The sequence below is a fragment of the Aedes aegypti genome, chromosome 2 (assembly GCF_002204515.2).
Source record: "Aedes aegypti strain LVP_AGWG chromosome 2, AaegL5.0 Primary Assembly, whole genome shotgun sequence".
Taxonomy (NCBI): Eukaryota; Metazoa; Arthropoda; class Insecta; order Diptera; family Culicidae; genus Aedes; species Aedes aegypti.
Window position 1 is genome coordinate 309,092,952 of NC_035108.1, and position 24,130 is coordinate 309,117,081.

Below are 24,130 nucleotides of genomic sequence, written 5' to 3' on the forward strand. Positions count from 1 at the left end.
GCCCTTGATGTCTCGAAACGGTGAAATTAGAGATTTATTATCATTGCTTCCAATTATAAGGCCATAATAGTACTGAATTAAACTGTCCCACAGATTTCTACTTCTTTTTGAGGTACTTGATCAAGGTTTCCCTGAGTTTAGGTTTCTTCGCTGTCGGCTTCGATGACGATGGCGATGACGAGGAACTCGATTTTCGCTTTCCACCAGCGTTAGGAGCTTCCGGATCCTTATCGCCTTTCATTATCCCTTCTTTGACCGCCTTATTTTTGCGATAGGCTTCCGTCATCTTTTGGATATTCTTCTTGTGTATTTCCTCATGAATGACGATTCTGTTCGGGTAATCCTTCCCAATGATGCATCCGAGTTTTTTCTGAACATCCACGCTTGCCTTCCACGGTTCGTAAATGATACCGGAAGGGTACTTCGCCAACTCGGGGACGTATTTCTTGATGAATTTTCCCTCTGGATCGGTCTTCTTCCCAAAGGCCACCGGACTGTACACTCGGAAATACTGATGAAAGAAGGCAGAGGCGGACAACCACATCCAATTACCAGCATTCAGGGCCCAATCTGCATCAAGGAGGAACTCTTCAAATACGCGTTGTCCTTCTTCCCAGGATATCCAGAGGTCACCTCTCGTCAGGAAGCAAGCGACGGCATGCCGAGCCAGATGGTGAATCCAGCCTTCTTGCCTTAGTTGACGCATTATTGCATCGATGAATGGATAACCGGTTCGACCATGAGTCCACGCTTCCAGGAACTCCTTATTGCTGTCCCAAGGAACATGAAGACAAATGCTGTTCCCCACCATCTTGTCGAAGTTCGGTTCATCGGCCGCAGCGCAATAATAAAACTCACGCCACATCAGCTGTCCGATTAGAGATACTGGCGGCTGCGAATGCTTCTGGCCTTTGATAACGGTTTGCAACTCTCGCATGAATAATCTAGCGCTCAGACATCCAAACTTTACGTATGGACTCAGAACCGTTGTGCTCGGTTCCAATGAATTAGGCGACGTATTTGGCTTTTCGAACGAACAGACCCAAGATTTCCGTTTCATATGATCCTCAAGACGCCGCAACGCTTCCGTTTCTCCACCGGGGAACTTGCATTCTCCCAAATCTTCCTCCTTGACTCCCAATTCTACGAGCAAAGGTGGATCGTAGCAGTTGGCCCTCTTTCGCTCATTCGAATCCTGTTTCGGAACGCAGTCCGATGGAATCTCCTTTGGTGTAGCTACGGGTTCAGGGATCTTCAAAGTCGATGCCAACGAACCGTACTTCTGGTAAGTTAGAGGTGGCCTTCCTGCGTTCATTTTTAGAATCGCATCCGGATCGTAAATCGTTAGAGATTTCTCAATTTGTATTTTAACGCCGTGCTTCTTGGCTTGTTCTTCAACAGTTGCATCCCTTTTTATTGAGTATGGTTCGATGTCATGTTCGAATGTTAAGAAAGAGACATTCCATTCCTGGAACAGTTTTGGGAACACATCTACTGGGTTTCCTCGAACGACGTAAAGCCTGAAACAAAGGATAATCGATTAGAAGTCACTAGTACTGTGCCGAGTACTGTGTGTTTATCGATAATATCTCGCATAATCTAAGATAACGCCATAAAAGCCATTGGTAACCACGTGTGTAGCTGTTGTTTCTGAGCAAATGAAGGAATAAGCATCGAAACCAACATCACTGGCAGGTTTTCTTCACCATAGCGTTGTTAAATAACGTGTAAATTGTAAGTATTTGGTTTGTTAATCGATAGTGTTAAGGAGATTTTGTATTTTGTTTGTTCGAAAAATGTATGACAGGTTATGTTTGTAGTAGTTGTGTAGCTTTTCCCCAGTAGCGCTAGGCATGGAAATAAGGCTAAAGTATGTCAGTTGACCGTAACCATGCAGGCTACCACCCACCGAGCTCCCAAAACCCACCACCAGATGTCTGGTAGCATAACGTTCGGGCGGCCATGAGGGCGCAATGGGGCAAAATGGGGACTGTGGTGATTTGGCATACTGTCGAGTAGGCCATGCTAATCTGGAGGATAGTTATCACAAAACTGTCAAGCTAAAAAGACATGAAAACTCCACATTGGCGACGAGCGTTCCTGCGTGTTGCAGTAGTAAATGGAAAATTAAGATGGAAATACTTGGATTGCAAGCATATCTGTTGAAGAACAGAAAGAAGCAGCCAAAATAAAACAATCGAAAATAGTGTAAGTTAAAACTAAAATGAAAACTCGTTGAATAACGGGTTGCCGTAACGACGGCGGAAATGTTCAAGCTCACCCCAGAGGTGGGCTGCCGTAGCGACGGATTCTATCCGTCGGGTCCGGCGGAAACAAAAGCTCGCCTTAGAAGGGGGCTGCCCTAGCAACAGATTTGATCTGTTGGGTCCGGCGGAAAAAAAAAATCAAGCTCACCATACAACGGAGCTGCCGAAGCGACAGATTTGGTCTGTTGGGTCCGGCGATAAAAAGAACCAAGCTCGCCTTAGAAGGGGGCTGCCGCAGCGACGGATTCTATCCGTTGGGTCCGGCGAAATAAAAACGAAAAAGCTCGCCGTAATAGGGAGCTGCCGTAGCAACAGATTTAGACCTGTTGGATACGGAGGAAAAACCAAGCTCGCCTTATGAAGGGGCTGCCGTAGCAACGGATTCTATCCGTTGGGTCCGGCGGATAAAGATGATGCTCGTTATAGGAGCTAGGTGACCTATAGATGGACTCAACCATAACTGTTGGCAAAGTATAAAAACGCGTCAATAACGAGTGTTGAACCATTTTTTCAGATTGAAATAGGAAAACAGGTCCACGATGCAATGGAATTCAGATCACGACCATTGTGGCCCAATCGGTATAGAATCTGGCCGAAGAAGTACATTCAAACGAAATTGTAACCATATGCCGCAGAAAACGCCACACAAGAAGTTTCAGTATTTTTGAAACAATATTGGTTGATTGGTGCTGTATATCGAGCATATCGAGGTGTCATAGAGTCGTCACGGTGGTGGACCATCACTAAAAATTTACGGACTACACTGGATAAGTTCCAAAAGATGGTAGGGTTGACCGTTAACGAGCGGGCACTTAGCGTACAGGAAGGTTTGTTGGTTCCGCTACGAGATTCGTTCAGGCGTCGAGCTGCCAAGATAACGGTCAACGGGCTTCCTAACATGAAGTATCCGACTTCGAAGTCGAATTTGGGAAGTCTTGATCCGCTGGTAGAGGAAAATCTTCTTCACGGGGGTGCTGCAATAACTTGTTCACGTTCAGGTCATTAACTTCCATGAAGTCAACGATGTGATCTAGCCGGGAAGCTACGCTTCCATGTCGGACATTAACTCTACTCAGTCGTGAGCTAGAACGCAACCCATGGCATCTCCGACCAGCGCAACTTGTCTATTGAAGCCAATTCCTTCGTCGATCTTCAAGAATTCCGCATAGACTTTGTTGGCACTGACAACCGAGCGGTTGATGGCATCCGAACAAGCCGTCAGCAATGGAATGGCTTGGATCAGGATGTCGGTTATGGTGGGAAAGTCGGCCATCGAAGGCAAAGCGTCGAACAAATACGAATTGAGGCTGGACAGAATACCCAACGCATTGGTACACATGGACGGACACGGAATCAGCTGAATCGTCACGTAGCCCCGTGTTCTTCAAGAGAAAAGGAGATGTGGTGATTTGGCATACTGTCGAGTAGGCCATGCTAATCTGGAGGATAGTTATCACAAAACTGTCAAGCTAAAAAGACATGAAAACTCCACAGGGACCATCGTTGAAAACCCGAATGGAAAAGGGAAATGACCAACGACCTAGGTCAAGAACCTCTACGGTCGAAAATAATTTACTGGTCGTTCACTTGCCCGGATACAGCTTGTTACGTGAATACCTATCACCCAACAATTCAAGTCATAAACAAATCAAAGTAAGTCATTAACTCCAAACAAGAAACGTTGTAGATCAAGTTACACAAAACAGAATAGCAACCATATGCACCATAAGCAATACGCATCGAGGCTACTGCACTCGAGTTTTCCCCTATTCCTTTTTCCACCCATTTGCAAATGACTTTACATTGCGCATATCGGGTTGGACCACCAAGGCACCCAAATTGCCGACCTTGCGAAGATGCACAAATTGTTCGTTTTGCAATCCAGTTGTCTCATTCTAACTCATATGCAATATAGTATAACCCAAATATTGTCAGACCTATATAAACTCAAATGATCGAAATACAAATCAATGTTTGACTAGCAATCAACTGAGTAAGATCAGTCTCTACTGGTGACTACTTTCGTAGCTCACCATAGTAGGGATACTGAACTAAAAGAAAAATCCTTCTCCAAACGTGTCCGCGTTACAAACCTGCAACAAGCTGAAAAAGCTAGTCGTTAAGCTAGAATTATAAAGTTAAGTGGAAAGCAGACGAAGAGTTATGTGAGGAAGAAGATAGCGTAAAGTGGACACCAGGACCCCGCCGTTTTTGGTCTAGAAACCACAAGATTTCTATTACCGCCCTACGACGTCCTAGAGGCCTATTCCAGATACTTTCCGGCCCCGTTATAAGCCGAAGACCAAACCGTCACCAAATCGGTAGCCTAGGACGCGTAGGAGGGTCCCAGCAGGCTGCAGCCAAAGTTCGCCCATGCCAACCCGAGAAGAGCGTGGCCCGACGTGGTCAAAGCAGGAGAGCGCCGAAGGCCGATACCAGGTCGAGAGGAAGGAGTTTGGTGGTAGCTGCGAGAAGAAGGGGCCCCTATCAGGAGACAAAGGTCAGATTAGCTAATAAAAAAGTGGGAAAGAAGTGGTCAGTGAGAAGAAAGTTGTAGCCCAATAAAACTGTACCTAGTGAAGGAAGTAGGAGTTTTGACCAGTGAAGTGCTGTGGGTTTTCCTAATTCTAGTGCCAAGATTCCCTGTCCGCAATGAATTTAGGCGAGCGTGCCGACCCTGAGGCAGTTGAGTCGGGGAGTCTCCAAGACGCTCCCGATTGGCTGACCAATACTTACAAAATCTATTCAAATTATCAGAAACAAAGAGCTACACACATGGTTACCAATGGCTTTTAGGGCGAGGTCATAAGTTATGCGAGATATCGATATCGGCAACGCTCAGGCATTGCAGAATTCGCTCTCATTTGAGTATGAAGCACGACCAAAACAAGCAAAGAAAAACATCCCATCTGTTGCGGTCCACGATCGTCATTGTATCGCAAGTTGTAACAAGTCTGATAAATGGAAGCAGAGAACAAGAGCCCCAAAGAGAGAGCGATGGTAAAATCCTTTTTTCTCGCTTGTTTACCGTTGGAGATAGGTGTTTTTCTTAACTGGCACGATGAACAATCCACGAACTTCTAATAGCAATAGTATCCCCCAGGTTTGGAGCATGTTTAGAGGGGTTTTATCATGCACTACTATCCTCCCAATCTGATCAAAGTTGTAGCAGTATACGATGAACAGTTTCTCATAATGTGCAGCATATTATGATAGTTACAGAGAGCGATATGTGAGATTCTCTCAATTTTCTAAGGATTCAATCCCTGGCTATATATATAAATATCTATATTGGATCCGATCGACGAATAAAAATTTTGTTATATTTCGGAAAATTATGGAAATTGAGTAACCTAATTTTGACTTGATGTCGCCTAAATAATTACGATGTGATAGCCATTGGTTGATGTGGCACATTGTTACCCTATCAGGACTATTTCGCCAAATGTCCAAGAACTCTAATAGCCCTTTTCCAAATATTAACATTCTTTTATTAAGCAATGCTCCGCAGCTGCAGAGTAAATGCTCAGCAGTATCGTTGTCAGCTTGACAAACACGACATTCAGAGGATTTATTTTTCCTATATGTTTAAGATGATACCCACTTGGGGAGTGACCGGTCATCAGGCCAGTTATTATTCTAAGATTTCCTTTATTAAGATGTGCAGTGCAGACCGGGCTTTTGCTAGGCTGGGTTTTATGATTTTTTTCGCTTGCTTGGATGATCCGTGGCGTTCGAACTGGATTCTACCTGGGAGGGAGAAACCAATACGAAATTTATGTACGTCAAAGTGAGCCGAGATTCTGCGAACTGTCACTGTGAGCCCAGATCTAAAACAATGGACAAACATGATAAAAGCGCGTAATTGATTAAACAATATTTTTGCATTTTATCAAAGGTGACAAAAATCGATTGAAAAGCTATTCATGCTTATTCAAAAGTAATGTCACAATAGCACCTTTTATCCTGATTGAATATAAAGTGTTCAAATACGCATTATTTTACTTTTTCCAACAAAAACGAAAATTAAATGCAGAGAATACTTTGGCCCTTTTTCCATGTTTGTCCAGAACTATAGAAGGAACACAACAAAATAAAACTAGCGATTTTCATCAAGTCTGCCTTGAGTGTCGTTGGCAAGCTGGAGTTTTCTTGCAATTCTAAATAACTTTGTGTCATATTTCGTGTGTAATATCGGTGCCTCCCTCCCAGGGTAAAATAACCATTTTCGGCGTTGACATTTGTGAATAAACCCTTTGAAGGGAACTTCCTAGTTGGTCTTCGTTGTCTATCAATCTTCTAGATCGTCTATTGTTTTCATATCTGAATTCAAATTGAATTCCTTGATGGTCTTTGTGTGGCCAATCAAATCATCATCTAGTATTCTATTATATATAACGGATAAACTGCAAGGCATTTTTTGCAGCTTACAGTTTTAAAGATTAAAAAAGGGGCATCCAGAGCAACCGATGGTGATCATTTTTTTTTTTACCAGTGATAGAGAAAAATCTAGAATGCCCTGAAAAGTGAACTGTGATCTCTCAAACTTTGGTAGCAAGTGTAGTATCAAGGGACCAAATGTAGTACTAGAAGTGGTAACCATTTTAAACACGACTGCTATGTCTTCGTCTCAATATAATCATAGTTGAAGCAGTATACGATAAATACTCTCATGATGTGTACTGCCCATAAAAGCATAATTGTCCCATATGGATTTCCTCCAAAAAATTTTTTTTGGCGGGCTACGCATATTTGTATGTATATTTTCATATGCACACATAAAATTGATCAGTTTGTTCGAAAACATTGCGAAAAAATTTCAAACTAGTGCTGTCCCATATTGAAAAATAAAGGCATAACAGTCTCTATATAGATCAGCTTGAAAAAAGTATAATTATTCTTTAGTAAAAATTATCTGCGATAAAAAATTATCGCGAGCACATTTTGATTGAAATTTAGCATCATTTATACATTCAATTCATTCCATTTTGTAATGTAGAATATCCTATATATTTAACATAAGAACAGTAGTGTCTTACTAAATATTGTAACATAACTCAAAACCGCGCCCTTTACTGTACACAAAGCAGAACCGCTTCTGGCGGCAATGTCGATGTGGTCATAAAGTTATTAGCATTTGGAATTAGCCAAAATTTTGCTCATCGTTCTGAGCTGGCGGTGAGCCTGATATGGCTTTATTTCTGTTGCCTTGCAATAAAATAAAGGCAAAAGAGAACTTTCTTCATTTTTATGCTCTTATAATTATATTTCCGTGAGAAACTACTCAAAATACATCTGAGCACTAAGTATTGAACACGATGATGTTCTGCTGGGCATTTATTTTGGCATTGTCGACGCTAAATTGGTGTTTTTTTTTGACGACAAGATATTTAACTTCATCTATAGATTTCTCGTTCGATAGCAATTCCATATGGGACAGTTATGCTTTTATGGGCAGTGTAGCGGATCATGATTATTACAAAGAGCGATGAGGTGCATGAATGTTTCAGACTAACTTAAATCGCTATGACCGCAAAATTACCTGCTGTTGATTTTCCGGAGATTCCGATCCAAATCCGCCAAAGTTTGCTGCAAGAAGCGCCACCGGTTTGGGCCAACTCGGAGCCACTGAACGATGGCCGGGTCCAGGATGAAAACCGGTCTCAGTGCATATTGCTGAGGGGAATCGCGACAACGGCGAATTGCTGCCAGCAGCGCAGGATTGTCGTGCAACCGCAGACCCTTGCGGAACCAGTGGACCACCGTTTGTTGCGAGGACATTGTTAAAGTAATAAAATAATACCGACTTTTGAGCGCAAGGTGAGATTCGAATAAAAATGCGATTTCTCGCACAATATTTCAATAAGGCCAAATAATGTTGAGTTCCTTAGACTTTTTCGGAACTTTTAGGAATTTTCAACTTGTCGATATATAACGGGTGTATGAAGACATTTTAAAAACAGTTACATCCAAATGAATTATCATGGAAAATTCAGAAATTAATTGAGAACATTTGCGTACATGATCTTAAATGCTATTTACGTCTTACTGCCAAACTTAGCGAGTTTCTAAGTTTGTTTTGGTTGCTTCAATTTTGTTTACATCGATAAAGAAGGATGTGTTCTAAAACTTATGAACGCGCTCCAGTACAAGATTAACATTGTAAAAGAATTCTAGTCAGTCTGAATGGCACTCTGAAGAAAATCCACACTTCCCAGGGGTTTCATTTTCATAACGCTGAAGAGGGTGGGCATTGGCGTAAATAGGGAGGGGCCAGGGGGGGCCTGGCCCCCCTGAACCATGTGCTTGCCCCCCCCCCCCCCCCGAAAAAAATGGAGAAGAAATGACAATACAGTTAAAACTAGTTTTTAGTATCGATACTAGACGCATTCAATTTATGGATGATCATTGTTTGACAGGCAATTTAAAACGTCACATACTACCATACTGTTTCCCTTTTGCATTTCCCGATACTGAAATTCATTGAATAATGTTTTAGAATTAGAAGAACTGGCTTGTTTCATTTATAATGGTATAGTTAATTAGAAAACCAAAGCCTTTTCATATTTTAAAACAAGCTGCGCTATTTTGTGATTAATTATCTAGAACGAATCGTTGTTATTGGGAAATGTTTGTGTATGAGAGTTATGGTAAAGTTTTACAAAAAAAAATCTCAAAATGTGTACATTTTTCGCGAACTTTTAAATGTTGCATATTCAAATTTATGAGCCATTAGATAAATTTGTCTCCGAGACGTCGGGAACAGATATAAACTGCTAGTAAGTAGACAACAGCGAAACTGTGAACATTGAAATTCCTTTACATATACAGCCATTCCATGAAAAACCGATCTAGTGGGTCACCGAATTCCGTGAAAATTTGCTATTTTGTTCCTTATCCGAAATGAGGATACACGTGTTTTTGGATTTTTTGATAAAGCTAAGTATGCTGTTCCGCCCAAGAAAAGTAAAAATTTCTGCCCAAGAAATGGTCAAAAAATTTTCTACAGTGAGCTCCATTTGAATTGACATTCCTTTTCAACTGCGTACTGCGATCAAAGAAAAATGCTTTTCTTGAGCATTTCTTGCAAGAAATTTCCCACGCATCGAGATAGGCGATTACTTTTCTGTTGAAGTGCATACTTCTCTTAAGGGTGACCATTTCCGAAATAGGGTGACCAGAAAAATCGCGATTTTGCTTAATTTTTATTTAAAAAAAAGTCATAACTTTTGAACCGTTCGACCGATTTTCAATCTTTTTGGAAGGCCTCGGAACCAAAGGGCTATTGCTGTTCTCATTGTTTCTTCAAAGATCAGAAAATTTAACGTTTACTGTCAAATTTTCAGTTATGTATGTTATTATTATTGTCTTTATTAACGAGACTTTCAGCCCTTGACAGCGATGTATGTTTCTAGTTTAAGAGATATATTTTTTTGAAAATAAAAAATCATTTGACGTCATTTTTCATCGACCCACACTGTAGATCTCAGCGCATTAATTTTTTTATTTAAAATAAAATATCATGATTTTTGAACAACTCAACCGATTTCCAATCTTTTTTTATTAAAGCTTAAGATTTCAACTTTTCAGACAAAATTGAATAATCTGAAAAAAAAATTACATGAAAATATATAAAAATTTATAGTTTTTTTTAGAAAGTTTCATCTATTTTCATGTAAATTTTTTTTTTTTTCAAAGTTTTATATTTTTTTCTGAAAAGTTGAAATCTTTAGCTTTCATTCTGTAAAAAAAGATTGGAAATCGGTTGAGCTGTTTAAAAGTCATGATTTTTTTTAAAAATAAAAAATCTAATGCGCTGAGACCTACAGTGTGTGCCGATGAAAAATGACTGATTTTTTATTTTCAAAAAAACATATCTCTAAAACTAAAAATATACATCGCTGAAAATTTGACAGTAAACGTTAAATTGTCTAAACTTAAAAAAAAATGAGTATAGCAATAGCCCCTTTGGTCTCGAGGCCTTCAAAACACGAAAAAACGGAAATTAATGTTTTTTTTCATGTAAAAAAAAAACATTTTTTGTAAAATTTTATATTTTTCCTGAAAAGTCAAAATCTTTAGCTTTCATTTCGTCTAAAAAGTTTGAAAATCGGTCGAACGGTTACATCAATTCGGTTCAGAGATTTTTTTTTCATTATAAATATATATATGCATTCATGTAAAATTTCTGTAATTAGAAGACGTTGCGTTATTTTTAAGAAAAATAGATAAAACTTGTTTCTAGATTAATGATAAAATATCGAATGTTTAGGATTTCTAGCTCAAATCAAATCAAAGCTTATAAATGCCATAGTGTTCAAGTAAGAGACTTCCACTACAAATATCATAAGAATCGATGGCTATTTGTTGTTTTTTTGACGTAAACATTATAATTTTTTATCAAACTTTCATTGCATGGAAATAAATAAGGATAAAAACTTTTTTGATTTTTTTTGTACGGGCGTTTTTATGCATCATGAGGATGCTTTGAGGTGTATTAGTTACTACATAATTGCTTGGAATCAATTTTTGGCCCATAGTGTGGCAAAAGTTCGGTTTAGGGACAAAATGTCGAAAGACAAAACGTCGAAACCCAAAACGTCGAATGCCAAAACGTCGAATCCCAAAACGTCGAAAGGGACAAAACGTCGAAGGGACAAAACGTCGAAAGCAGTCATTTTTCTAGCGATTGTTATTGGCAAGCGTTTCTAAGGAAAAAATGGTTGCGATGCGATCGGCGCGGCCTGAGAAAGCAAAACTTTACAATTTTCATCAAAGTAATCGTGGGACAAATTTTTCAGAAAAATGTCATTTCTGGCGAGAAAAGAAGCAGTGAAGCACTTTGAGAAGGAAACTGAAATGGAGGCCTGAGATGATGTTCGATAATTAAGATATGTTCAAGGAGGTAAGGTGACATTCTAATGGCTATATTTAATTGCTGGTAATGAGAAGGCAATTACACAAGACAAAACAAGCCTGTTAAAGAATAAGACCGATTGAAGATGAAAAAGATGATAAGCTTTCTTTCGCCGCACCTTATGACTCGCTCTTCTTTCTACAAATCAGTAACATTAATTTCATCAAATTGACTGGATTTTCGACATTTAGTGATTTCTTTATTCTTCAAAAAATACTCATTCTTTTGTCGGATAAGTACAATTGAATCAATTCATTGATTTGCTTTTCGAAAATAGGTATATTTCATCAGGATATCCAGCACATTTTTATATGAACTTTTGAAATGACTTCTGTGCATTGATTTTTTTTTTGTATAGAGAATTTCAAAATGAGCACTTTAATCAGAGACACCAATAGTTGTTTTATCGTTTCAAAAAGTTAAAAAAAAATATACTAAAACAATTCTGACAAGACTTGACTATTTATTTTTTACTTTCCTTTCTAAGACCAGCTATAAATTATAGTATCCCGTAGATATCTTTGGAAAACAATGTATTTGCACTGATCCGATTTTTCCGGGGGATTAATATTCCCTATATAAAATTTCTTTTGAAGACATTTTGTTTTAGTCAATATAAAAAAAGAGAGCTTCTCTTAATAAATCATACAAATCGGTTGAGGTGTCTTCAAGAAATCTAAAAAAAAATATTATTACTTTTTACTATGTTTTCCATCAAATTATAGTTTCAAAAAGTTAATAACCGAACTGGAAAAAAAATTATTTCGGAAAATTTCGAAGACATTCGGGTACTTTTGTTCTTTTCGACGTTGTGGCATTCAACGTTTATTCAACGTTTTGTCCTTTCGACGTTTTGTCCCTTCGACGTTTTGTCCTTCCGACATTTTAGCTTTCGACATTTTGGCATTCGACGTCTTGTCTTTCGACGTTTTGTCCCTTCGACGTTTTGTCCTTTCGACATTTTGGCATTCGACGTTTTGGCATTCGACATTTTGTCTTTCGACGTTTTGTCACCCAACCCAAAAGTTCAAATCGGCGGGCGAAAAGTTCGACCCATATAATCTAGCAGAGAAATTTGCAAATTACCTTATTCACATATTATCTTCAAGTTTAGCGAAATTTGCATGATCGTGCGAAAAAAGTCACCAACATTTCTCATTTTCACCTAGTTTGGCGAAAAACGGTTTTTTGGGCTTTGGGCAATTTTTTGATGACAAATTTGAGTGTATTTATCTGTAAACATAAGTTTATATAAAGTATGTCTGTCGTAAAAGTGTTGAACCCCACCGATGGGGCAAAAGTTTATTTAAGAAAATCAGCGGAATTATAGCAAATATGTTGAAGGTTCACTGAATGGTATTTATTTTTAACTGCTATTGTTTTTATAAAAAAAAAATGATTATACAGTTAACTCTCCCTTACTCGATATTCCGTGTCTCGATATCGAGTTAGAGAACCATAGTAAAAGTTGGTTTTCATGGCTAACTCGATGGTCTCTTAGATCGCAGTTGCACTGGTTTTGTGTTCTGTAACTCGATACCTCCCTAACTCGATGGTCCCTTCAATATCGAGTAAGGGAGAGATGACTGTACCACTAAGGTCGAACTTTTGCTTTGCCTTACTTAGATTGGATATTAATAAATCCATGAGCAAAATACCTTCCATCCTGTTTTATTCAAACAACTGCTATCGTACGAATTTGCTGACGACAGCTTTATTTGAATACAAAAAACTTCAATCTTTCAATGGGCCCTATTACGGATCTCACTCACGGTGACAAAACGGTGAAGTGATCACTTTCCTATTACGGATATCACCTAAGTAAGAAAATGTGGAGAAGTTCATCGCAAGTGATCGCGCGCATGAACACGAGCTATTACGAATGGCACGCTACCCGGCGAAGATCGACAAAAGCAATCACTTGAAGTGGAAACTTTACACCGCCGTTTGCGGTGGTGAAGAGTTGTCACGTAAAATGAAATAAGCTCAAAACAGCATTTTTTCTGCTTTTTAATTAACAAATCTTATATTTTTGTTATTTTAGAAAGTAGAACAATATGTTTAGGCTCGGTTTGCCGCCTCAAAGTAATCTATTGGCCTATCTTTATTTGTGGGAAATTGGGGCAGAAGTGTTGTTGAGTGATTTCAAAACGATTTTTCTGTACGCAAAAGAAAACATAATGGTAAATCCGAAAGGGATTCACTGTAGAAAATTTCTACCAGAAATCGACGAGAGATCTCATAGCGTTTTTTTAGTTGCAAATTAGACTTTAGGCATGGGCCAATATATGTAAAACAAATATTACAGAACAATAAGTATGCAGTTGGACCTACTGGAGGAGGCACAAAAATCATACAATTGCTTTATTGTTAACATCAAAGTAGTTCAAAGGGTAAGTGCGATGCTACGTCCAAGAAAAGTAAACAAATACTTGACCGAAAGGATCATGATATTTCCAACAAAGAGCTACATTTCAAATTACATTTCTGCTCAACTGCGTACTGCGATTAAAGATAAATCATTTCCATGATTTCCAAGAAATTTCACACGCATCGAGACAAGCGATCACTTTTTTGCAGTAAACCAGCTCTAATAAAACATAAACTTGTTATATTCCTAGAAGGATTAAATAAATGACTTACAAATAAAAAGTTTATTGATAAAAGGATTACAACGAAATATATTTTATCACACTCTAAAAAAGTTCTTTATTTTAAATAATAAAATGAGTATGGTTTTAGCTGTTGTTTACAGAGTATTGAGTTAGGTCTTCTGCCGAGAATCAATAAGCGCTCCGTACTTTAAAAATAACATTTAATATTTTAAACTTGATAGACAATTAAAAGCTAAAAAATGATCTATCTCGAAATGTATTCATCAGATTCCACAATAATCGAAGTCCTGTTTGCGTTCACCACTATTTAAAATACGACGCTTGAAGGAACTCGAATACAATTCTTGTTAGACATAACATATGTTCTACATAATCAATTAAAACTAACCGAATTATTGATTATAATTTAGATAATCTGATTGAAATTTAACAGTTCATATCCGCGCGAAAGCTTCAAATCAACTTTCAAAGTCGCACCAAACAAATCTGTATTATAATAGTTATGTAATTCTCGATACATTGATCAGTGTTGTGAAAAATTTAATTTCTCATAACTAACGCTTGAGATTTTTCATGCGTGAGTTGTCAATCACGCAACTCAGCAGTTAAAAAATCATGGATGAGTTGGCTCACCTTTTTGACTCATTTTCTGGTATTTCCACAGTTTACTCACACACGGTAATAATTTCTTGTTAATCTGGTAAAATTATAGCAATCTTTTCTAACGTAAACAACAACATTTGGGTTTCACAAGATTTTGACGGCATTTGCGACTGTATCATTTTTTACGGTTTGAGTTGATTGAGTGATTTTACATCAAAATCTCAAGTGTGAGATTTGCGAAGCAGATCTCTAATGAGTTTGCTCTCACGGGACAGCGTATTGATTGATATTTGAGTGTGATTCTATCAACACTGACATTGATTCAAAATTTTACAATTCGAATCGGACAAATAATAAACGAAGACATTTCTATTACCTTATCATGTTCAAAAACCATTCAACGCAACTAGTGACTATTCGTGGCATCTCACTTCAATGCTATTATGAATACCACTTCACTGCAGTTGTCACTCCACTGAGTTCATTTTCAGTCACTTCACCGTCCGTGACAACGGGAATAGAGCAAAACAAGTGAAGTGACTGGAAGGTGAAGTGTAAGTGAGCGTGAAAGTGATATTCAGAATAGGGCCCAATATGATGGTAGCCGAGCAGCTTTAGAATTTAAAGTTCTTAACTCTAACAAAAAAGGTATTTGTACAAATGTTGGTTTCGAGAAATGAATCGTTTGCTACAGAAATGCTAAGCAACAATAATCCATATTTTCAAACTACCAAGCATTTTTTTTTTGTTTTTCAAAGGCTTGGCTGATACATTTAAATCTTTATCTTGTTTTATAACTTTGCAAACATCTAGTTCAAATCGAATTGGAATGGTAAATCCTGATTATAATCAGCTTTTAAATCCTTGTATTCTATTCGAGATTCATAAGATTGGGTTGAATACGTCATGTTGGCAATCTAAAACGAAAACATAAATTTTTAAATAAATTACTATTTTTCCATAAAAGTGACATTTGGTATCTAAGAAAGTTGATCAGTCGGGTTTGGACAATTTTTAGGTTTTTTCATCTCTCATGAGAAGGGGCCGTGACCCCCTCAAGTCTGATGGCTATTTACGCCCATGAGGGTGGGGCTCATTCATTTATTTCATAACGCTGAAAATGACCATTTTTGACACCCACCCACCCCTTCGTAACGCATTTTGTATGAATACTCTATAAATTTTGTATGAGTCGTAACATCGTGAGGACACCCACCCACCCCCTTCAGCGTTATGAAATATGTGAATAAGCCCGTGGGTGGGTGTCCCTAAAGATGTTACAGATCTTACAAAATTTCTAACATCCTCATACAAAATGCATTACAAGGGTGTAAGGTGGGAGTAAAACATGACAATTTTTGGCCTTATAAAATTTGCGAGTAAACCCTTACCGGGCACGTTGATATTTTTCCTCTTCGCGAGTCTTTCTTAAGCCTCAAACACAATGTGAACCGCAGCACGTGACAACGGCAAGCGTCTTGTCAAGTTCTTGATGAATCTTATTTAGTCGACATTGATCAAAACAATGACATGGACATTTATAGCCCCGCCTATCTCCGCCAGCAAAAGATGTTCCGACAGCGACGCCAGCGACATCCTTCTTCTATGGTTTATTACTTCTATTGTTTGACCCTTTAAACTAGCCTAAAGGGGCCAACTTGGGAGGGAGTCACAGATACTACACACGAAATATGAACCATTTTTTACAAACTGCAAGATAACTCCAGCTTGCGAACGACAATCAAAATGGTGTTTGCCACGAATCCGGTCGGAACATGAAGGCGAGAGGCGCAGCGAGCTAGGTGGATTGACCAGGTACACCAGGACCTGGAGAGCGTGGGTCGCAGCCGAGGATGGAGGGAAGTGGCCATGAATCGAGTGAATTGGTGAAATATTGTTGGCAATATTTATCTTTTAGGGGTCATGCACAAATTACGTCACGCTCCAAGGGGGGGGGGGAGGGGGTCAAGCCAAGCGTGACAAGCCTTACAAAATTTTAGAAGGTATCATACAAAAAACGTGACAAAGGGGGGGGGGTGGTCGAAAAAGTCGAAATTTAGCGTGACATAATTTGTGTACCATCCCTTACAGCAAAGTTTTATTTTCGCGAACTACTCCCGGAAAACCGAAAAATCACCGAAAAAACTTTGATCGCACGAAAACTGGACACATAACCTTTTGAATTTACTTTCAATTAGCAGAGAAAACAAAACACGTGTGGATTCGATAAGAACAACAACATAATGATTGGCCCATGTGGAAGAAGGCCATTTATAAAGAACTTGCATCACTGGAAAAGAATAACACTTGGACTCTTGTTGAACTGCCGGAAGATCGGAAACTCGTGGATAACAAGTGGGTATTCAAAGTTAAACGAAACAGTGATGGAAAAGTGGAACGATACAAAACCAGACTAGTGGCGCGCAGTTTTTCGCAGCGACGAGGCTTTGATTATGTGGACACTTACTCTCCGGTAGTGAAAATGACCACCCTGCGTTGGCTCTGGCCAATCAGAATGATTTGGAAGTGCATCAGCTAGACGTGAAGTGTGCATTCTTAAACGGCGTGCTGGAAGAAGAAGTTTTTATGCGCCAGCCGTCTGGTTTTGAGCGGGGAGGTAGACTGGTTCGTAAATTGAACAAGGCGATATACGGACTAAAGCAGGCGTCGAGAAGGTGGAATTTGCGTTTCCATCACTTTATGGTCCGGTTGCAATTCAATCAATGTGAATATGATTCGTGCCTGTACAGTTGGTCGAATGGTGGCGTTATCTTGTACGTAATCATTTACGTGGACGATATACTCGTTATCGGGAACTCGTTGCAAGCGGTGCAAGAGTTGAAAGCAAAACTTTGTGACAAGTTTGAATCAAGAGATCTTCAGGAGGTGGAATCGTTTCACGGTTTGAACATACACCGTGATCGCAAAGCAGGATTTCTGACTGTAGACCAGCGTGTTTATGTGAACAGCGCTCTCGAGCGTTTCGGAATGAGTAACTGCAAGCCGTCTGTCATTCCCATGGAACCTGGTCTGAAGCTAGAGAAGAATAAAGAAGAAAAGGAGATGACATCTAAGCCTTATAGAGAGCTTATCGGCTGTCTGATGTACCTAATGGTGACATCCAGGCCGGACATATGTGCGGCCGTAAACTACTTTGCTGCGTTTCAGAGTTGTGCTACGGAGGAGCATTGGGTACACCTAAAACGGGTTTTACGCTATCTCCGAGGATCGATGGACTGCAAGCTCGTGCATTGTCGACGAGACCGATCAAGTGTGCTGGAGGCGTATGCTGATGCCGATTGGGGTAATGACTCGAACGATCGGCGCTCAATTTCTGGGTTCGTAATCAAATTGTATGGATCCGTCGTTGCTTGGGCTACCAGAAAACAGTCATCGGTAGCGCTTTCTACTACGGAAGCGGAGCTAATGGCGTTATGCACGATCATTTGCGAGCTGATATGGTTGGCAAACTTGCTCAGCTCAATTGGATGCGTCCTCATGGAACCTGTCAACATCTTCGAGGACAATCAACTTTGTATTGCTTTCATAGTTGATCCAGGAAAGCAGAAAAGGTTGAAACACGTCGATATCCAGAGTTTCTTCGTCCGTGAGTTGGTGGAATCAGGTGAGGTCCGTCTTGTGTACCTGCCAACTGAACAACAAATTACTGATGTCATGACAAAAGGTTTGGCTGGACCAAGGTTCAGAATGCTTCGTGAATTGCTGGGAATAATCAATTGAGGGGGAATATTGAGTGTAACAATCTTTTACTCAAAATCCAATTGATTCACTTTGACAGTGTAAAGAAGAGAAACGTCAATAAATAAAAAATCATTATGTTGTTGTTCTTATCGAATCCGCACGTGTTTTGTTTTCTCTGCTAATAGGCCTTTTCATGTGACAGATCCGTCTATGCATTTGTTTACATCGGTGGAGGACCGGTGCTAACGCGAGCCTGTCATTTTCATAGAAGAACTGTCAAAGTGCTTCCCAATCAGCTGATTTGAGACGTCATGTGAACAGGCCTATTGAAAGTAAATTCAAAATGTCAAGCACACAGACTACGGTGCAGTGTTGCCACATACACAGATTCATCTGTAATTTTACAGATTTTTTCCTGTTCTTGCCTACAGATATCTGTGATCACAGATTTTAGAGATAATATTGATTTTTAAGATCTCAGGGTATTTCACGAGTTAAGGACACATTTTTGGGAGATATAAAGCAGAATTGCCATTACTCTGTTAAGTTTTTCTATAAACTTAAGTATTTTAATTGTTTGGAAACAATTACAGTGGGGATTCGCTCGTTGGGGGTCCGCTACATGTAATGACTCGATGGTTGGATGTTCGCTGGTTGGAAAATATTCCAACTAAAAAGTCAAACTGACTTTGACGTCTGAGTACCGTCGCATTGAAGTCTGCATATATAAAACAAATGCGTATGTATTAGTGCGTTTCGTGGCGATTTGCTCTCCACATGCGTTAGTGTGAAGCATTTTCGCCAGCTGTCAGTCGTTCCAACTAACGGGTCGGATTCGCTAGATGGAAGGCAGTCGTGTAAATCGACATCTTGAACATACTTTTTGTGGAAAACAAGCTCAACAATAACTATCAACATATTTTTTTAATTTTGCGTGACACAGATGATTTTTACCATGATTTTTGGAGGGTGACTTGAGATAAATAAGATTTTTTCAGCTGAAAACACAGATGAAAGTCGGAGAAAAAATGTGGCAACACTGCTACGGTGGCGCTATCTTCTTCTTTTTCTTGGTCAACGTTACCATTTTCACATTCGTATATCGTGTTGCAGGTACGATGATACTCTATGCCCAGACATGCCCAGGCTTTGCTTTGTAGCCGCGGACTCTAACCACTCGCCCGTTTCATAACACCTTCTAGCGCAATGTTGAACAGGAAGCAGGAAAGATCATCGCCTTGTCGACGCCCTTTACGTGTTTCAAATTAGTCCGATATCACACGCGCAGGATAACCTACTTTAGTCTACTTTTGACTGGTAAAGATGTTCGAATTGAAACAGTGATCCATAATCATTATTGGTATATATATTTGCACTTTATTAACACTAGATAAATATTCATAGGTATCATAATTGATTTGTATATTCTTTTTATTTTGATATTCTACATCTGTTCTATTAGACGCAGCTCTTCTTATATCTTGGATTACATAATTATTTCTACTATATATCAGCAAAACCTTTTCATTTGTCTTTTGCGTTCTTTGGTGTGTCTATAGTTTAAAATTCTACAGCATAGTCTTGAGGTCGTAATATTTTTGATGTAATGCGTTAAATCGGAAACTCAGAGGTAAGAAATTTTTCAATATACCAATCATGTTTTCTACAGTATACGGTAAGGGTGGTGTATAAGTTTAGAATGTATAATCTACAGTAAATATCGTTACTCATATGATCGAAAGTAAAGAAGAGTGGGACTTTGTTCGCCTTCATCAGTTTACAACAGATATACAACATCGATATACACAGCAACGCTTGAAACATTCAACAATGCAATAAATTTATAGATTTTTGCCCTTTGATTAACAACTAGCAATAGAATAAGGTACATTGGACGTTTGCTTTAAAAGTTGTAGCTATACTGAGTGAAACATTCCACCTCCTTTCTTGACTGGCAATGCACTCATTTGCTGGCCGCTGATTTGGCGGCCTTCCAATCGGAGAGTGCAATCCATTGAGCTGTGGCTGACCGATTGCGAAAAAGTTCATCAAAGAAAGCTCGGTCCTCCGGTCTTACGTCCGGTCCATTTCCGATGGTAGCACATCCGAGCACTTCATTCTTGCCCAGTAAACTATCGTGGCGAACCTGAAGTTCGATGGAGCAATTTTTAAGCGTCTCTTTGGCTATGTCGAAAGTAAGTGCTTCATTGTAAACGGGTGAAACCGTGTTTCTGGCTACGGTTGTCTTACGCTTTTTAAGACGCTTCCCGTCCAGGTTGTGCAACGATATTTTTACGTACGGGTCCGATGAGCCTCGGGTTTCATCAACGATGCGCAGATTTCTTGCTTTAATAATTACTACGGTTAGCTTCTCGACTGAGGGAAGATATGAAAGGGAAACCATGACGTCCCCAAGGTCTTGTTTTGGGTCCTGAAAAGCAAGATACATAAAGTACAATAAAATGAAGTTATTGGGGAGAATTGAATTATTACCGTTTCGGTACAGGGTCCCAGCGGTCGCCAGATGTCCAGACGATCCGAAAGATCAACGTGCGCCAGCGCGAGTTGTGATCCACCGATAATCACGTGCCGGGAATAGGCATCGAAGTCAAACAGCAGTACTTCAAGCGTACGTCGACCGATGGTTGCCGGCCGGACTTCGAAGACAAAGTCTTCGTCGAACACTGAAATAGATAGAAGAAAGTGATAAAACCAAATACTTATTTGGTTTGGACTGCATTGAAATAATTAAGTAATAATGGAGCCCTAAGGCCTCTTTCCCCGTAAACCCTATTCCCCATTCCCCAGAAAATCAAGTAACCAGACCCAGTGAGAAGTTTAGTCATACGAGTCATGCGATTCCATACTTTTGACAGGTACGTTTATTCCGCGCGGCGTGTGAGATGAGACGAGTCGAATGAGGTGACAATTGTCGCATCGCTCCCATTTGATTAACAATAAATACTCATTTCACGTCACTCGAGGTGAGAGTGACTCGGGTTTACACATGGGGTGGTCACTCTACACAGTGTGCCACATCTAGGCACACTGACTGGCACATTTTTTATAAAAGGTTGCTTTAAAAATCACATTTTGTTCTTAACAACCATTGATTTTTCTTTATTGTTTGCTTACTGCCAAATAAGGGGCCGTCCATAAATGACGTAGTATTTTTTGACTGATTGTTAACAGCCCTTTCTCCCCTCGTAGCATTTAGTCACAAATGCTGATACCCCCCTTGGATAATACGTAGCATATCAAGAAACCCCCTCTTAATTTTGTTTACTTGTTTTCCTTAGCGATTGGGCTAAAACGAAACATTAAAATCCAAAAATTCTAAACAAAGTTATTATTTGATAATAATTACTGTCTGAAACGTCAGGATAATCAGTAGAAGCAATAACCTAAGAATGCTAATGTCGCTGCTGTTCGTGTTACCAACATCTAGTTTGCCATGAACTGGCAGCGTGAGTACCGGGCCTCAAAGTGTTTTTTGTTGTTACCGTGCCGCATTATATGCGCATATAGGGTAATCATTTGATGCATGTCAGCTTTATATAAGTATATAATGCTATTATAATGCCAGAAAAGGCGAAATAGCGTGCCATTATAGTGCAAAGATATAACCGTGCTTCTCTGCACCACTAATGCTGATATAAGACCACGTGGGAAACGTCAGTTGTTTTCGCCAGGTTTTTAGCGCGAATATTTTGTGCTTTCGCGTACGCAGCGTACGCGTACGCAGTTGAAATTTTGCGTGACGTAATTTGTGTACCATCCCTTACTACACCGTCTTCGAAATATCGTACAGACTGAATTTAATACATAAAAAAAGTAAAATCAATTTCTTATTCTATTTAAAAATATGTTCTTCGTCACGTCAAAATCAAATTTGTCTCCAACATCGTTGAATGCTCGCAAGCAAGAACTCAAGTAGCTGTTATAACCGTTATAACCATAGTTAGTCCGATGATTTGGTACCGTTTTGACTCATATTCCGAACACTTAAGGCCAAGCGTGACTTCAAATGCATCTCATAGACATAAATAAGATGATATCCATAAAAATTTATATTTTTTCGCTAAGTCTGTTTGTTAGCTGTTGGGTGTGTCGGCAAAAATGTTTATTTTAACGTATTTAGTATTATTTTTATTTTTATTATTTACATTTTGATTCAAATGCCAGTGTTCGTTCATTCTGTCTCATATTCCGAACACCTTGATTCAAATTCCGAACAGCACGAATAAATCGTATTCAAATGAATGATTTTGCAAATAAATTTATCTGAGCTGATTTTACTATCCTCGAACTAGAAAATCATCACTACTCCCGAGGTCTAAAACAGATTGGAATATGTTTAAATTGAATTGCAATTGACTGCCATTTCCTCGTAATTTGATGACATATTTCAGTGAAACATTTCAACCAAATCGCTATACAAAAAGTGGGTGTTCGGAATATGAGTCTGTTCGGAATTTGAGACAAAACGGTATATACAGAAGAACAGTGTTCTGAAATCTTCTAGAAGGAGCATTGAAACTCAGCAGCTCCAGCAGTACAGGGCAATCTATTCCCCCTTTGATCAGGTCGAATATGAATAGACGTTGCTGATTGGTACGTCTGGCTGACAAAGATTCCAATCTTATCAGCTGGCATCGTTCATGGTAGCTCGGCAAATTCATTGCATCGTTCCACGGTAGCCTACTCAGCGCAAACCTCAGGATTTTTTTCTGCACTCGTTCCATTGAAAGTATCAGCGTAACCTGAGATGGACACCAGACAGGAGAGGCATATTCTAAGATGCTCCGCACCAAAGAACAGTACAGCGTTTTTAGGGCGTAAACATCTGTGAAAGAGTTGGTGTGCCTTCGAATCATTCCTAGAACGGTGAAAGCTTTGGCGGCAGACAGCCCGATGTGCTCGTTAAATCTCACCTTGAAATCTATCGTAACACCAAGGTCGCAAATTGAATGAACGTGGACTAGATGCCCCGATGAAGTACCGATGCTGGTAAGAGGTGTTGCAGCGAGTAAACGAAATTATTTTACATTTCCCGCTGTTCACACGCATGCCGTTGTTGTCGCACCAGATGAGCATGACGTCGATGTCCTCCTGGAGGGCGATGCAGTCCTGAGGAGATGATATGCTGCGGTAGAATTTCAGATCATCCGCGAACGACAGATTGTGTGAAGAGAGCAACGAATACAAGTCGTTTATGAAGACGTTGAATATAAGTGGCCCCAAAACACTTCCTTGTGGAACTCCGGACGTAATGTTGAACGTACGAGAACGCGTTGAGTTGACCATCACAAAGGCGTATCGGTTCGTTAGATATGAGTAGAGCCCCTCGGTGAGCCATCGTGGAAAGCCCAAGCGCTTGAACTTCTCGAACACCACAAAATGCGGCACCGTGTCGAATGCTTTGGCAAAGTCTACGTAAATAGAGTCAACCTGTTGTTGCTTCCACTTCCCGAAACAACGTCGATACACAGCTCTTTAGGTTCGTTGTCGTTGAACGATTTTTCATGAATCCATGTTGACTTTCGGAGATGCTCGATGTCAGTGTGTTGCTCAGAGTTGTGTGAATCAACTTCTCCAGAATTTTCGAAAGACAGCACAGTATGGATATACCCCGATAATTAGAAACATGATTACGGCTCCCGGATTTGTATACCGGAACAATGTAGGCCATTTTCCATGCAGCCGGGAATGTCCTTTCACGAAGGGAACAATTGGCTTGTTTAGAGGTATCCTGTTTTTAACATATTCTGATTCTACGTTAAAAACTGAGCCAGAATCCAAAGTTTCATAATTTTTAGTGCCCTGGAACTATTTTTAAAACACGTTTGAATTTAGTATGGAAATCGCGTTTGAATCACCCCTCGGTAAAATTTACTTCGGGACGAGCTGTCATTGTGTAAAATGAAATGTCATTAAGTCAACGGAATTAAATCTGTTTTAATCATTTACTATATCAAAATTAAAATAATAAAGTGCAATAAAACCGTGTTACGCTTAGAAAAACG

The 24,130-nt window shown here is 39.5% G+C and overlaps 2 protein-coding genes across 12 annotated transcripts in view; both read right to left on the reverse strand.

The window, feature by feature from the left end:
* Positions 1-10: 10 nt before the first annotated feature.
* On the reverse strand, positions 11-8,323 carry LOC5568829 (cryptochrome-2). Its single transcript, XM_001658145.2, has 2 exons — positions 7,810-8,323; positions 11-1,520 (listed from the first exon to the last, which is right to left on the reverse strand). Exons 1-2 carry the CDS (start codon positions 8,046-8,048, stop codon positions 98-100), a joined length of 1,662 nt encoding a protein of 553 aa, XP_001658195.1. The 5' UTR covers positions 8,049-8,323; the 3' UTR covers positions 11-97.
* Positions 8,324-19,458: 11,135 nt separating this feature from the next.
* LOC5568830 (synaptotagmin-1) overlaps positions 19,459-24,130 on the reverse strand; it is a 138,157-nt gene continuing 133,485 nt past the window's right edge. For all 11 annotated transcript variants that reach the window (XM_021845660.1, XM_021845657.1, XM_021845658.1 and 8 more), the window contains 2 exons: positions 20,598-20,788; positions 19,459-20,535 (listed from right to left, as the gene is read on the reverse strand). In XM_021845660.1, coding sequence (XP_021701352.1) covers positions 20,068-20,535; positions 20,598-20,788 — 659 coding nt within the window. In that variant the 3' untranslated portion in view covers positions 19,459-20,067. The remainder of the gene's footprint in view (positions 20,536-20,597; positions 20,789-24,130) is intronic.